Raw genomic sequence first — 15,797 nt, 5'->3', positions numbered from 1 at the left:
CTTGGAGGGCTGGTTTCGTGTTTGCAAATTCCTTTATTTTTTGTTTGACGAACATTTACTCTTAAGATCAAGAATAACATAAAAATGTCTGCTCTCTCCAATCTTATTCAACACTGTACTTAAATTCTAGCCAAATTATTAAGGATGAAAAAAAGCCATCTAAATTGTAAAGAAAGAAGGTAAATTATTTGAGAATAATTAAATATATGGAAAGTAATTCTGTGTTTGTCAATTGGAAAACCTAATATTTTTAAGATGGCACTACTCCCCAAATTGACTTCCCCAAACAGATTAAGCATAATCCCTATCAAATCCCAACTGACTTTACCTCTTGCAAATTAAAATCACAATAAGTTACCAGTAGAAACTTATTGGAATAACAGCAGTGGCAGCAGCAACAAACACAACAAAAGTAACCACAAATTCTGGCCAGGTAGAGATTAAACTGGATAACTAATACATTGCTGCTGGAAATTTAAAATGTACCTCTGCAGTACTATTTGGCAGTTTCCTAAAAACTAAACACACAACTACCATACAACACAACAATTGCACCCTTTCAGCATTTAATCAGAGAAATGAAAACTTAACTTTCACACAAAAACCTCTACATAAATGACCATAGCAGCTTTATTTATCATAGCCCCAAACTGGTAGCTATTCATATGTCTATCCACAGGTCATTAGTTAAACTGTGGTACATCCATACCACAGAATACAATTCAATGGAAATATACTTCCTTCTCACTAATATTTTGATAGTATATATCCAGTAATGACTTATTTTAGAAGCATTATGCTTATCATACACTATTGTTTTAGTTCTAATTTTTTTAAAGATTTTTTATTTATTTATTTGACAGAGAGAGACACAGTGAGAGGGGGAACACAAGCAGGGGGAGTGGGAGAGGGAGAAGCAGGCTTCCCGCTGAGCAGGGAGCCCTATGTGGGGCTCAATCCCAGGACCCTGGGATCATGACCTAAGCCGAAGGCAGACGCTTAACGACTGAGCCACCCAGGCGCCCCTAGTTCTAATTTTTAAGTTAGCATTAAGGGAATTCAATATTTTAATCCCAACATCTTTACCCAGAGGCCCGTTGCCATTTTTGTTTTTTAAGAAAAACTGGCCTGTGAAAACAGGATTACATTTATCCTGTTAATTTGGTTTAGTGTATTCTTTTTTTTTTAAGATTTTATTTATTTATTTGAGAGAGAGAAAGAGTGCAAGACATCACAAGCAGGGAGAGCAGCACAAAGAAAGGGAGAAGCAGGCTGCTCATTGAGCAGGGAGCCTGATGTGGGGCTGGATGTGTGGCTCTGGGATCACTGCCTGAGCCGAAGGCAGATGCTTAACCCACTGAGCCACCCAGACGTTTCTAGGTTAGTATTTTCTTGGTTGTCAAACTTACTCATAGTTTTGGGACCCTGAACTGGTAAATATCCATGTTGTATCAAAAAGCATCAAAGACTTCAGACACTTTAAAAAATGTATGTTCAGTGTGTGTAGACATATACAATGACTAGAATTCAAACTATACACTGCTTGTGATTATGGATCTTTTTGTGTCATTTGCTTTTTGTGTTTTTTTAATTTTTGATAATGTAATTATAAACTTCTAAAAGTTGGAAAACAGATGTTCTTAAAAATACTATTATTCTCCTCACTCAGAATCCAGAAGGAGAGACATGCTTATGAACAACTCAACTAAAATATAGCATAATATGTGTGTGTGAAGTTTCACTCTTTTGTGAATAGCAGCTGGGGTCTTCACCCCTTCTACCCACTGGAAGGCTCTGTATCTTGACTAGCCAGTGGTTCAAGACAAGTGCCCTGATTCAGCACACCTAAGGGACTGTTGAATTTAACTATAAAAATTGAGGGTAAAAATTGGATTAGTTTATCTTAATCCCCTATGTGTGGTGCTAGGATCCACAGAGCATTTTTGAAATGTGACAATCCATCTTCACCCCCACCTCATGAATGTTACAATTATAGAAAAGAATCATGGTGACAGGTTTCAAAGTGATAGTATCTTTGCCAAATAGGTCTTTCTTCTGCCTGGCATCATGGTTTGAAGAGAATCCAACCTGAGTTTTACAAAATAGCTATTAATGTAGGTAAGTATTTGGCCTGTGCATGAGTTCCCTTTAAGCCAAATACAATATCTGTGGAAGTTCAGTAGTGAGTAACTTTGTTACTTCAACTTGGGTTTTACTAAGAAATATGCTTCCTTGGGCGCCTGGGTGGCTCAGTTGGTTAAGTGTCTGCCTTCGGCTCAGGTCACGATCCCAGGGTCCTGGGATCAAATCCCTCATTGGGCTCCCTGCTCCATGGGAAGCCTGCTTCTCCCTCTCCAACTCCCTCTGCTTGTGTTCCTCTCTCGCTGTCTCTCTCTGTCAAATAAATAAATCTTTAAAAAAAAAGAAATTATGCTTCCTTTAAATTTTTATTTGTTGGTATTTCTATGGGACAATTTTTCCTAAAATTTAAAAAAAATTCAATAAAATAAAAAACAGTATGATTAGGCATTAGAATAATTGGTAAGAGATCACAAAATAGTCACATCACAAAAGAAATATAAAAACTCAATTTCAGGCAATATTTAAAGGAAGGTAAAATACCAAAACATCAACATTTTCCAAAAAAAATGGCCATAAAAATGGAATATAGACTGAATTTTCAAACAAAAAATATTTAATTTGAAGACATTATTTTTTATCCAGTATGAAAGCATGATTTTATTCCCTTCTTGTTCTAGTAAAATTTTGAATTATTTATACCATTTTCTATAGCTAAAATACTACATTATATTTTAATTGTCATGTACAAAATATGTGATCTAAGTCCAAAATCAAAGTTCTGTCATGTTTAACAACAATATATAATTTGATAAAAGAATTTAATGATACAACTTGTGCTATGATTTCAAGCTTTTCTATTACTTAATTTTAATTTTTTAAACTCTTTTAGGTACTTAAAAATAAATCTAGTACACATGTATACATTTCAACAAAGTAGAAATCTCCTATAACTATGTTCTGTACATCTGCTCAGTATAATGTGTGTTTACATACTGATGTGAAGTACAAATTTGTAAACATGAACATTTGAAGCTTTGACAAGAAACAATACTAATCTTTTTCCTCTCAATATTTTATTGAAACAGCATGTTAAAAGTTGGCCAGCACTACACATGTAAATAGTTTTAATACTGAATATGTTTCCAATGTTCTATATATCTCTTTATTCTGTTTTATATTGTAGTCTAAACGATGTTTATTTGCACAGTTTTAATACAAACTATCATTTAATTGCAAACCAAACCTAAGAAAGTTAAATGTATATGAAGGCACTTATATCAAAGCAATTGCCACCCATGCCTAAGCTATGCATTTGGTTTGTTTTAAACTGATCCAATAAACATGTTAAATTCCAGTGAAATTAACTGGCAAACTGTTGCTGTATATCAAAATATTATTGTTATTTTGGCTAATTGAAGATTTTTCAGCACAAGGGCAACATGTCTCTAAATAAAAACATTGTACTTCCACCCTGTCAATTCAATTCACAAGACAGTACATGCAATTAGATGTACCTAAGCATATTTAAATCTGTCTTTCCACATAAGTATATATAATTAATAGTATAAGTATGCAATGAGTAGGTGTTCTTTCTGGCATCTCTTTTTGAGGAGAGAAAGAAGAAACAGTATAAATTATTTAAAACAAAATTAAACTAAAACTCCACTGATTTGATAAATTACAATGTGACATCTGTAATTTATTATATTGAATATTCAGATAAGGACAAGATTTCTTATTGAGATTTAGTAAGGAGATAACAACTATATATAACCCTACTATTTACTTGGACATATAACTCCATTGTCTGAAAACATCTAAATTTGTCATCAGCATGTTTGTAGATTTTTTAAAACATATTTTAAGTATTTATACAAAAAGTTTATTTCAATGATGTCAGACTTAGCTAAATTACACTAATAACACTTAAAAGATACATGTTGTCTGCCTTATGTACACCATAATTTTCCCCAAGATTAAGGATTAGGAAATTGAAAGGGAAATTTTCCATAATGTCCAATACACATGCTTATTTTTATTCATCATTGGCACCATATCAAGTTGTCAGGACATAGGACTCTGATCATTCAAAGACCGATTCACTGACTATAACTTGCTAATTCTGCGTGTGCATTTCTTTTTTTTTTTCCAATTGTGCATTTCTTTTTATGACATAGATACGCTTCAATCTCATAAAAGAAAAATAAAGTCATGCCCATTTCCAGACCACATGTAGAACTCATGCCTAATAGCAGTGAAATATCATAAATATTTACCTTCATAGCTTGGGGAAAATATAACTCTCCATTTTTTGTAGTACAGTGAATAGGAACAATGATATTAATGTTTGAAGACTCTAATATTATATAATCTAAAGTTATATGTTGGACTTCAAAATGTAATGTCCAGTGGGTTTATCTCCTCTATTTAATGAAAAGAAATAATAGTTTTGATATTCTAAGCCATGTTACCTAAAGTTATATATTGGTTTTTAAAATGTAATTAATAGAGAATTTATCCACTTAGACATATGTTCTGCAACTAGGCTCAAACTTGAAATAAAGTCCAGAAGAAAGGAAGAAAGAAGAAAGAAAGAAAGAAGAAAGAAAGAAAGAAAGAAAGAAAGAAAGAAAGAAAGAAAGAAAGAAAGAAAGGAAGGAAGGAAGGAAGCCCTTGATTTCAGATTGACTATTCCACAAAATAGAACCTTCTTGACAAGGGAATCTAACTACAGGTCTAGGCTTGACTGAGAATTGTGCAAAGATAAAGCGACATTAACTTATTTACTGATTCGATGTAAAGATTTTACAAAGTTGATGAAAAGTTTATTTTCTCTAGATTTACTTGAGGTATGTCATATTGCCAGGTCAGGTTAAGAATAAGATTTTATACATCAAGTCAGCTAAATTAAGCTGTTTTCTTTTTTTTAATTTTTTTAAAGATTTTATTTATTTATTTGACAGAGAGAGACAGCAAGAGAGGGAACACAAACAGGGGGAGTGGGAGAGGGAGAAGCAGGCTTCCTGCTGAGCAGGGAGCCCGATGTGGGCTCGATCCCAGGACTCTGGGATCATGACCTGAACCAAAGGCAGACACTTAATGACTGAGCCACCCGGGAGCCCCTAAGATGTTTTCTTTTAAAAGGGGGAAGAGAGATATATATGCATGATAAAACCAAATGGAAAAATAAAGGGGGGAAATCGGAGGGGGAGAGGGGAGGGGGTAGGGGGATGGATTAGCCTGGTGATGGGTATTAAAGAGGGCACATACTGAATGGAGCACTGGGTGTTATATGCAAGCAATGAATCATGGAACACTACATCAAAAACTAATGATGTAATGTATGGTGATTAACATAACATAATAAAATTAAAACAAATGGAAATAGCAGTTTAGGTTATTAGACTTGGCTATCTATTAAGTATCATTTGGCTACTTTCATTTGCTAACCATTTCACACCTTGTCTAACCAAGGGTAGCTTTTGATTTTTGTAGGTTTTTAAATCAAGACTAATATTTAGTTGATTCAGTTGAAATTAACAGAATTCCATAGATTTTGGTTTTTATTCCATAACCATAGCCTCAATTTACCAAGTTACTCACGTTTCACACTATCTTATTAAAGAGTAAGAATTTATTCAGTATAAAATAGTAAGGACACTAAATATTAATTATGCATCAATTAAAGTTGTTAGCAGCTTCCTGCAGATAAGGAACTTATTGAGAAAGCAGGGAACTGCTTACTGAACTTCTTGAGGTCTCTTCCAAGTCTAATTTTCAATGAAGCCTTTCCCTTGGTTACTTATTCAATTGCAAGTATGAAATGACAATTTACAAGCATTATACAAAAACAGCTTAAAATAGATGTTTAGATTCTAACATTTAAACTTTTACCCTTTTATATTAATCATCTTTACCAATATATTTCTGTATTATCAATTTTAAATGGCTAATATATAACAAAATTATATGAAATATAAATCATGGGCTACATATACTTGAATGGATACAAAATTAGTGCCTTCTCTTAAATAATTATTAAAAAGTAACCCGGAGATTTTCTGGATTTTTCAGTTAAATACTTTCTGTTATTAATTACCAAGTATCTGCCATATAAGCCATCAGACTAAGTTTCATTATACTTTGATATGGGAGTTTCTGCTTTAAAAAATTGTAGTTTATTTTAACAGTAACCTGTTTTGGAGTAGACAGAAATAAAGTATACTTGCTGCTTTAATCCCCAATTTGATAAACCCAGGTTTAGTACAGATAAATCCTGGGTAGTACAGATTTCCTGCCTCAAAGACTTTTATAACAGGTATCTAATTAATTTGGGCTACAACTAATATTTCATCTTGACTAGAATATTCAGTTTAAATGTAACCATGTGCTGTTCTGTCCCTATTCCCAGAAGTGAAGAGGAATATAATCTTAATGCATATATAGGAATAGCACATTTATAAGGTACACTTAAGAGGGAATAACCACTTTGAGAAAAATTAAATAATAATATGCTCTTCCTAATATGTGTTGGAAACATTAGAAAAAGCAGTTTAGAAGTTTGGTTAGTTTGAGAAAAGTCAAGCCATATCATTGTGATGTGAAGCGCCTTGGCTTAATAAATTGTAGAGCTAGTGGCATAAAAGTTTAAATTCGATTTATTTTAAAGATATACAAGTTATATGTAAGTTATACTTGACATTTTTTTTTCAGAAAATTTAGGACCAAGTGAAAGGAAACATTTCAACTTCATAAACTAAAATAAAATCTCATTTATGCTACTTTTTGTCTAGTCCAATTTACCATGACTGACTCAGAGGAGTGGAATTAAACAGTACAAATGTAATGATATTTTCATATTTATGGACCCAAAATATTATCTCCCTTAAAATAATAATTTATTAGTTTTTTAGGAGAACTACAATAATTTGTTTTTGAAAACTGTACAAAACACTGGGTTTGTTAAAGGAATAAGTAAATAAGCTTCACCTGGGAATGATCCAAAAATAAAAGGAAATGAAAGATCAAATTTATTTAGAATATTTTGTTTTTCATTTAATCTTTGTTTTCCTTCAGGATTAAATGATCTTTAGGCTGCAACAATTAATATTTGAAAATTTGTGTCCTTATTTGTACCTTAGAATTGAGATTAGTAGCTTCTTTAACAGTAAAGTATAAGACAAATGAACAATGATTTTTTCTACAATTACTAGAAAATTACAATGAATATAATATTCATGGATAAAACTAAAATTGTTCCATTGCTTTCACAGGAATTAAATCCAACTTCTTTTGGTCATTGTCAATATGTAAGAAGCAGTTGACATGGTATGGTAAACTGACTTCGCTATAATTAAAGGTTTCATCTGGAGTCAATTTTCTATCTCATCAAGTAATATTTATTGACTATCTTATTTTGAGGCCCAAGGCCACTGTAATCAAAGATCGTTACAGGTCATATTTGACCTATAGCAACTTCTTAGGAACATTTGATAAGGCACTTTAAATGCATAACAGAGAAATACCTCTAATAATAAAGCTTTTAAAACCGAACAGCTCTTAACCTTTCTTTGGCTACAAATAAAGAAAATACATGCTTATGTGTAATTGTTTTAGGAATGTGATTATTCCATTAAAGGTAATGATTGATTGTTGGATACCAATAAGCATGAGTGCATTTGCCTTCTCTAAAAGAAACTTGGCTATTGTCATTCACTTTGACTTTGAGATGGTTGGCAGCATTTACCAGTCTAGATGGCACTGAGAAGTTATACCTATAAAAACCATAGGAAGGATGGAAAGAACAACCAATTGCTTCCTGGACAATGGGATTTGGTGATAAAATACTTCCAGGTGCCTGTAGTCCATACAACATTTGATTGGAAGAATTAGGTGCCTGTAGACACTGCTCACTTAAGTCTTCAAATGAACCATTTTTTGAATTGGTGATCCCCAGAGAAGATAACATGGAAACTTCCATCATGAGTGGGGCTAAACACTGAGAACTGTTGCTGCTTGCTAGTCTTTCAGGAGAAGACAAGACAAGAGGCTGCTGTCGCCAAAAATTAGTTGGGCAAATCTTGTAGCAAAGGGGCAGGTTGATATTGTGCAGGTATACCTCTGGACAGGGCGTTCCAAGGGAGCTTGTAGGTAAGTGAAATGTAGGCAGAGAGCAGGGTGGAAAAAGCAAGGAGTTCAAAGGAGAGGGAGCCCCTCCACTAGAGGTCACTGGAGATGAGCCACTGCTTCCACCTGTGAATGACAATCCAATCAATGAACAATGAACTTGATGTTCCTAATGAATGAGTACTAATGACCATAAACATGCTTCATTCTTTTCTGGGAGTTCACAGTTCTTTTAACCTCTTTGGGAAAGAATATGTCCATTCCTCTGACCAAAGTTGAAAAGAATACCTTTACTACTACCACTATTACTTTTAACACTACCATTATGTATCATGTACTGAGCATTCACCATGCACAAGAACTGTGCTAGGCACTTGGACATTTACCCAATGAATTACAAAAGATGCCCAAATAAATAGTACCTAGAGCCAATTATATCTTGCAAGTTAAAAAAAGTTTTTAAACTTTAAAAAATTTACAAAAATGAGTATTTGATTAAATTGAAGAAATTGGTTGAGATTCTATAGAAAGCTTCAGTCTGATAAAAATATTGGAACACATGAAAATAATCTTTATAAACTAAAATGACATTTAAGTGCATTTGTTAAAGACCATTTTTAGTTTAAAAATATCAAAATAAAAATGAAAAGTTCATCATAATGTCATCAGGTGATTTTTATGTTTGCCAAGCATCTACTAAAGTTAAGGATAAATATAAGGTCCAGGATAATCTAGACTTTCCATCTTATTTTCGTGTTTGAATTTTTAAAAAATTGGTTATTGGCTAAACTTGATCAAGTTTTTTTGTGAGTTTCCTTTTTTCTTTGTGTTGTTGTTTTTCTTAACTATTTTGTGTAGGCGTAGCCTAATTCTTTATTAACAAGGTGGCAAATATCTTTTATAATTAAGCATTCTAAAATTATTTAAAAAATGGTACCCATTTTCTTTGCAATTTGAGAGCAATCTGGATATTTAAATAATTAAGAAAACTGTATTTTAAATTATCAATTAATGATCATTTTTAGTTTTTTTTTCTTTTTTTTTTTTTAGTGCACTTCATGTTGACCTGGATATTTTAAAAGCTTGCTGCCTAGATGCTATTAAAGTGCTCACATTTTTCTATGCAACTTTGTAGACCAAATTAATACAATCAATCCAGTGAAATATTTTACCAAATGATTAAACTCGAACTGTTTTCAATGTTATGGTATCATGTAAAATTCAACGTAACTATAATGTTGATGATTTTCTCCACTATTATAAACTTGCATTAATGTTCAAAGACAAACAACTTTATGGAATAAAGACAAAAGTGGTAAAATAATTCTATGTTGTTTGCAAATACTCTATTTATTATTAAACACCAGAGACATGAAGGTATACATTCTTCCACCAGAAAGCTTGCATTGTCTAATTATTATTATTATTTAATCATGTAACACACTACATGAGAACAAATTTCTTGCAAATATTTTTAATGCTTGTGGCAATTAAACTAATTGTGATGACTTAGTGTTGTTTTCAACATTTATTTTCCCTACTTACAGTAAAAGGAAAATTAGAACTAAGTGATGGTAAAATTTAATGGATATCATTTTAACATGTGCTGAAAGTTTATGAGAAACATATTTATTTCAATATCCAATATATTTGCAAATAAGGCCACAAATATACCACAGGCAGATTCTAAAGAATGTGAGATAGTGAGATGCTGAATAATCCAGGCGAGATCTGGAGATCTCAGGATATATGATAACTTAAGAAGCCTAAAGTCACTAAATCCACCATTGCCATGGCTCTGTTCTTTTCCTTCAAGCCAGTTCCCCCCTCTTTTTGCCTCTTACTTCCTCATCAAGATAAATATACACTAACTTTCTTGTAAACACACATTTTCTGGCATGAACTTATCCCTTGTGTGGTATTTGCTACAGAGGTTCTGACTGTCGTTATTTCATTAACATTTAAAAGTAAACGTTAATAAAACTTTTCTTACTTTGTGGGTCTGCCCCAAAAGTTTTAAAATCCAGAGTGAGAGAAGGCCTCCATGGGTAGATCTCTAAAAGCCCATCCAATACACCCCTGAAAAATAGATTCAACTTTAAGCAAGTCCAGAATTCAATTCCTGAAAATAATGATTTATATAAACTTTTAAGTTATTTTATTATAGTTTTTAGGGGTCAATACCGGAAATATTTTTCTTTTATAGCTATACCGCTGAATAAAATTCACAGTAATTATTCCCTGAATAAAAGCCCCAGGGATCTAGAATAAGCAATATCTTAAAGGTGGGTTGAGAGGGAAAAGGAGGAGGCAAGATTTTACAGACAAATCACTAGATGCCTTTCCTACTACCTACTAGTTTGTAAACTTAAGTCCTCTGAGTCTCTGAGCCACAGTTTCCTTATCTGTAATACTTGTGAAAAAGGCTATATAAATATTAGATATGATTGTAATGTTGCTTACCTGTTTCTTCCGGGGTCTCTAAATCCTTTCGCAAAAGGATTCCTGTCTATTTTCAGTTTGGTAATCTATGGATTAAAAAAAAAAAAAAGAAAAAGATAAAGTCAGTGTCCTCAGTAATAACACTGTCATCCTTGCGTTTAATGGTTACAACAACCACAAAACACTTCAATGTGTAATGTGGCACATTCAACTAATATAAGCATATTGCTGAGTTGAATTTGGAATGGTTACCTCCTTTCTCACCTGGCACTTTGTTCTGTTCTCCTTTCTAATACAAGATCCACAGAATTCATAATCAAACTTGCCTTGATGACAATGCAATACGATTATGATATATTTTTTTTAATTGTGGAAAATTCAATCTAAATAGTGCAGCTTGCCTCTATCCAGAAAGTCCCTCTGGGGCCAGCCCTGCTTTCCTGGGACCAAATTGTCCTTACCTGCTGGTTTTGGTAAGCTGTCACTGTGGTGAACTCAGTTTCTTTAAAGAAGAACGTTTTAACCCCTTCAGTGGGCAGGGACTGAATCCTGAACAGGTCAACCTTGCTGTCCTGTTCCATCACATGTACACGGGGCTTGTACTTATGCATGGACTGCAGAATGATCTGGAGGAGAAATCATCAAATGTTTGCCTATAAAGTGGCTTCCCGTCTGCAACACTGGTTTCATCTCTTTGGCACCCCCAACATGCCCACATGCAAAAGTGAGGCTAAACCAGAAAGGTTTAGTTAGCCACACACAAGGACTTTTCTGTGACATTTTGTTCTGGAAAGACATGCTCAGGGCTAAGAGGTTTCCAGATAGGAGCATCGCAGCAGCATTAGGCAGCAGTGATTCCACTTCCAGATGAAGCCCTTTCCTGCTTCCAAGTGTGGGTGACCATGTGATGTCCCCAAGTATAACTAGGATCTGACTGCCTGCTATAAGTTCCCTGGGCTTATGGTAACTGAAGGGCAGCCACCTGACATACCCCACCTCCTAGTCCCGGGGGCCTCCTTCTCTTTTTTTGTGGCTGGCACAGGGCCAGGTCAGGCATGACAGGAGCGGGATGCATATGGGAAGAAGACTCAAGATCCAGGTAACCTGAAAATAACCTCTTTCATAAAGGCGAGTTGCGGAGGAGATTTCTGTCATACCATGTCAGACAGAAGGTGCTCATCTAGGAGAAGGTAATCAGAGCCCACAGTGATTGACCTGGAGGCTGAGAAGCAAAAGAGAGCTCCACAAAGCGCATTCCCTTCCATACTCCCAAACCAGGCATTATGGCTTAAACAAATCTCATTTGGTCTTCAAACTCCCTTCACTCACCATTCCCAACCCCCAGCACTCTCAGATGCCAAAGGTTACAGGAACCACTTTGGTCACAAGCCCAGAATTTGAAGAGTTCCTAAAGACCATCTGGGAGAAGCATCCCACACCTCTCCAGGGTGACATGTAAGCTGATGATGCCTTGGCACCTCCATTCCCTCCTCAGTCCAAAGGATTTCAAACACTTACTTGGCCTTTGTCATCCATCTCATTGTTGGTGAGTTTCAAGCGATCAAAGCTGATGATCTGCCGCATCCAGGTCTCTCCAGAGCAGGGCGAGTCTGGGTGAACATAGAACCTGGGAGTGATGCATGAGTGGTCTGTATTCCCAGCTACCATCCACTGTGAGCTGTGGTACACATACCTAAAAAGGCACAGAGTGTGGCTTTAGGTGAAATGGGCCAAAGCCAGGTGTGTGGGAGAAAGGCTGCTGGATCCAGTTCTAATGGCATTGGCCAAGGTTTGCCTGCTAATCCCAAAGGCAACTAGTAGAAGATCCAACTTTATTTCCAAAGGGAGTTCAGGGACAAAAAGCAAACTGTATACAAACATATGTCATTAAAATGCAATGAAGTTCCAGGGCGAGTATAACATCATGGGATTTGAGTCTGGTTTGTATTTCCTCACAGAAACAGCAACAGAAATTGATTTAATCTACTTTGCTGTGCAGAGACAGCCTAAAAATCTTTGTGTCTCTAGCCAGAAGCATCAGAATCAGACAGAAAGCAAAAGGGTGAGGAGGGTGTCTGTCCAACCCACCTCCACCAGTGACCTTCAAAACCCTTTCACCAACAAGGCTTCACATCAGAATACTGCCTGAAACTCTAGCCCATGAGGCCTCAGGGCTGATTTTTACCGTTTCTAATCTCAACCACTTAACTGTGCACTGCATTCCCAAACCAGCTCAAACACAAGAAGCAAACAACTTGTTCTATTTACAAGCTGCAGCTCCAGTAGGATCTTGAGCTGCACTTTCTCTTTGCCCCTCAAATCCAGCACTGGGCATGATGCGGGCTCTCTCTTAGAAAGGCTAGACATCCAGTTCAGTGGAACACTCACAGCACAAGTAAGGGCAGCTCCTGCACAACCCCCATAGCCTCTAAGCCAAAGTGCTGGCATAGCCGCGCATCTGGCATGTTAGCACTGTAAGACCTTTTGACTTTAGGTCAATTTGACCACTATTAGCCTGCTTTAAGTAGGGAGCCTGTTTCAAAATGAAAAGTTATTTGTAATTTCTAGGACCTGGCTGCCACTTCAGGAGAGAAGCTAAGGAAGGAAGAAATAATAGACCTAAATGCAATAACTGCTAAATTAGCATTAGATGGTAAATCAAGACATCACTCCAGGACCCTGAGGTCAAGGTAGTACAGCCCAGAGCCCAGTGCAGCCCCAGAAGCACAGTCATTTCTCCCTAAATTCCTTCAAACAACTTCCTTCCAAGCTGCCTGAGTCCATACCCTCTGCAGCTGGCACAGCCAAGGCCAGAACAATGGGTGAGCAAAGGGTTTGGAGTACACTGAAACACCAACTGGCATCTGCTCCAGGAGTGAGAAGAAAGAGAAGCAAGACTGCTTTTCTCAGTCTGAACTTCTATTTGAGTGAGAATATTCAACTCCCAAAGTCCATAGGAGAGCAATACCACCCTCTATGGTAAAGCTTTCAATATAGCATTCTCAGGTTCCATAAACCTGAATCCCCATTCCCAGACTTGGCCTGCAGTACCCTCCTTTGTGCCTGGTTACCTGTAACGTTTGGAATCTACTGGCACCACGTCGATGGCCACATAGTACTGCTTCCCTGGGTCCAGCCCTTTCACTTTGACTCGAACAGAGGGGAACATCCGCCTGTGGGAAAGAAAACAGCCACTGACCTAGTGCCTTTCGAGATATTTGGAGTGGGATGGGGTGCGGGACAAATGAAAAGTGAAGAAATTCACTGTACCTGCCCCATTCTAGGACAGATTCAAAGAATGATATTGATTGTTGTTTGTATGCTTGATTGAACAAGTTCAGGATTGCTGAGTGGAGCAGAATATTCTTACTACAAAGCTTTTTCCACCCCACTCCCCACCACCACCATTAATAAAAAACTATATAAGAGAAAGTAGAGAAAAAACTATGCCTGACCCCTGAGTTTTCAGTGGTACTTTCTGTGAAGCAGATTTGGGAAAGACTGAAATTAGGAAGATTCATGCAAAAAAAAAAAAAATGACCCAGCTGATGTGATGCTGCCCCAAAGCAAAAGATGAAAGCAGAAAACCCCACCTCAAATTGCCCCAGGCTAGCTTGGGATGGTAGGCTTGGGACCTGCTAGATGGCATATCTTCCACTGATAACTGTGAGGCTTTAAGGAGAATTTCTTGAAGTCACTGCCTACAGGAAAGAAAAGCTGAGCCACTAATAATGTGATTTATTGAGAGGCAGTAACTTTCTAATGCCTGTGGGGGGCAGGGCTAAGGACAGATACAGAGCATAAAACTGGAGGCACCACATTTTATGGGCTCCTACTGTGTGCATCCCTTGAACAGCTTGGGCAGAGCCAAACCTGCCAGCCTTGGTAATGATCATCTCAGTCCCAATGTCATGGAATCTCTTCCACAGTTCAGATCCTTGAAGCTCCACCTGGATAGCATCTTTCTCTTCCAGATTTTTGCAGCTGTTGTCACTGTCACTGCCACTACAGCCTGAGAAAGCAGTTGCTGAGGGCTCAGTCTTGGGTCGCTTTTCTGTTGGACACAGAGACGCCAAGAGTTTGAGAGAGGTTCACAGTTCCTGTATCCCCTTCTTGGTGATGCCTGTCTTGGAACAGACTGGCCTGGTCTCTTCCCTGGGAAATTTGGAGGCAGATACTCAAGTTCCTCACAACACCCACTGTGGCCCCCCGATGTGGAGAAAGGGGCCCAGGTAGCGTCCTGGGAAAGGTAACGTCCTTCTTCAAATTTGCCCATCCTTACTCTCTCCGGACTTTTGGACCCTGAGGCTGAATCCCCTCAGAATCTAAGTGCCTGCCTGCTTCCTACCCGGAGGAGAAACAGCTACCGTCTGGCTCTCATGGCTTGGGGAGGTTGAAGAGTCTAACTTCTCCACAAACATGTAGGGAAGTTCCCCTTCACCGCAAATGAACCACACAGCAATACGGACTGAACTTGGAGGTTCTGACGCTTCCCCTATAGCCAAGTGACCGAGGTATCCCCGCGGCCCCAAACGTGGCCACCCAGCTGGACCAAACCGTTCTAGTGCAGGGCTAGCAGTCCTCTCTCAGTTTCGGGAGTGGAGCTGAGACTTGCAGATCAGCATGCTCGGGAACAGGCTCAGGGCTTTGGGGCTGCGGTAGGAATACTTACCGGGCTGCTGGCTCTTTTTCCCTGCGACTCTGCTCCTTCTCTCCTCCTCCTCTCCACCCTCTTTTTCCAGCAATTCAGGCTGCATCTCCTCTCTTGAGTCTTGCAATTTTCTTTTCCTGGATCTCCCCACCAGGGCTTCCACCGAGAAGGCAAGCGCCCGAGAGCTCAGAGCCATCCCGGGAGGGGGTGAAGGGAATGTGCAGTGCAAAGTTTCAACCTGAGCTGGGTTAGGGAGGGAGAGGGAGGGAGGGCGCAGAGGACAGGGCAGGGAGGGAAAGCAGGAAAACCCCCAAATTAGAAAAAAAAAAACAATTTCTGGATCTATATTCAACGAAAAAAAAGTGTATGTGTGTGTATAATGTGTGTGTGTGTGTGTGTGTGTTTGTGTGTGATTTTTTTTCTTTAAATAGACAGAATGAAAGTAGAGAAAGATCAAACTTTAGCCAAAGTCCTCTGGAGTCTAGTCCCCCTTCCC

General features: G+C 37.3%; 1 protein-coding gene and 1 long non-coding RNA gene across 2 annotated transcripts in view; one reads left to right on the top strand and one right to left on the bottom strand.

Moving 5' to 3' along the window:
- LOC141370614 (uncharacterized) overlaps positions 1-7,607 on the top strand; it is a 336,998-nt gene extending 329,391 nt beyond the window's left edge. Inside the window, exon 6 of the long non-coding RNA XR_012374803.1 lies at positions 7,356-7,607. This is a non-coding gene — a long non-coding RNA (uncharacterized lncRNA). The remainder of the gene's footprint in view (positions 1-7,355) is intronic.
- A 54-nt stretch (positions 7,608-7,661) lies between these two features.
- On the bottom strand, positions 7,662-15,497 carry TBX22 (T-box transcription factor 22). The gene is made up of 8 exons (XM_025865511.2): positions 15,323-15,497; positions 14,524-14,704; positions 13,722-13,823; positions 12,169-12,343; positions 11,112-11,276; positions 10,672-10,736; positions 10,202-10,287; positions 7,662-8,334 (listed from the first exon to the last, which is right to left on the bottom strand). The coding sequence occupies exons 1-8, from the start codon at positions 15,495-15,497 to the stop codon at positions 7,715-7,717; spliced, it is 1,569 nt and encodes a 522-aa protein (XP_025721296.1). The 3' UTR covers positions 7,662-7,714.
- Positions 15,498-15,797: the final 300 nt, after the last annotated feature.

This window comes from Callorhinus ursinus, unplaced genomic scaffold (assembly GCF_003265705.2).
Source record: "Callorhinus ursinus isolate GAN/ISIS: 27379988/994484 unplaced genomic scaffold, GSC_fseal_2.0 scaffold40, whole genome shotgun sequence".
Classification (NCBI taxonomy): domain Eukaryota; kingdom Metazoa; phylum Chordata; class Mammalia; order Carnivora; family Otariidae; genus Callorhinus; species Callorhinus ursinus.
Note: the sequence above shows the minus strand (reverse complement) of the source record. Positions and strands in the feature narration are given on the sequence as shown.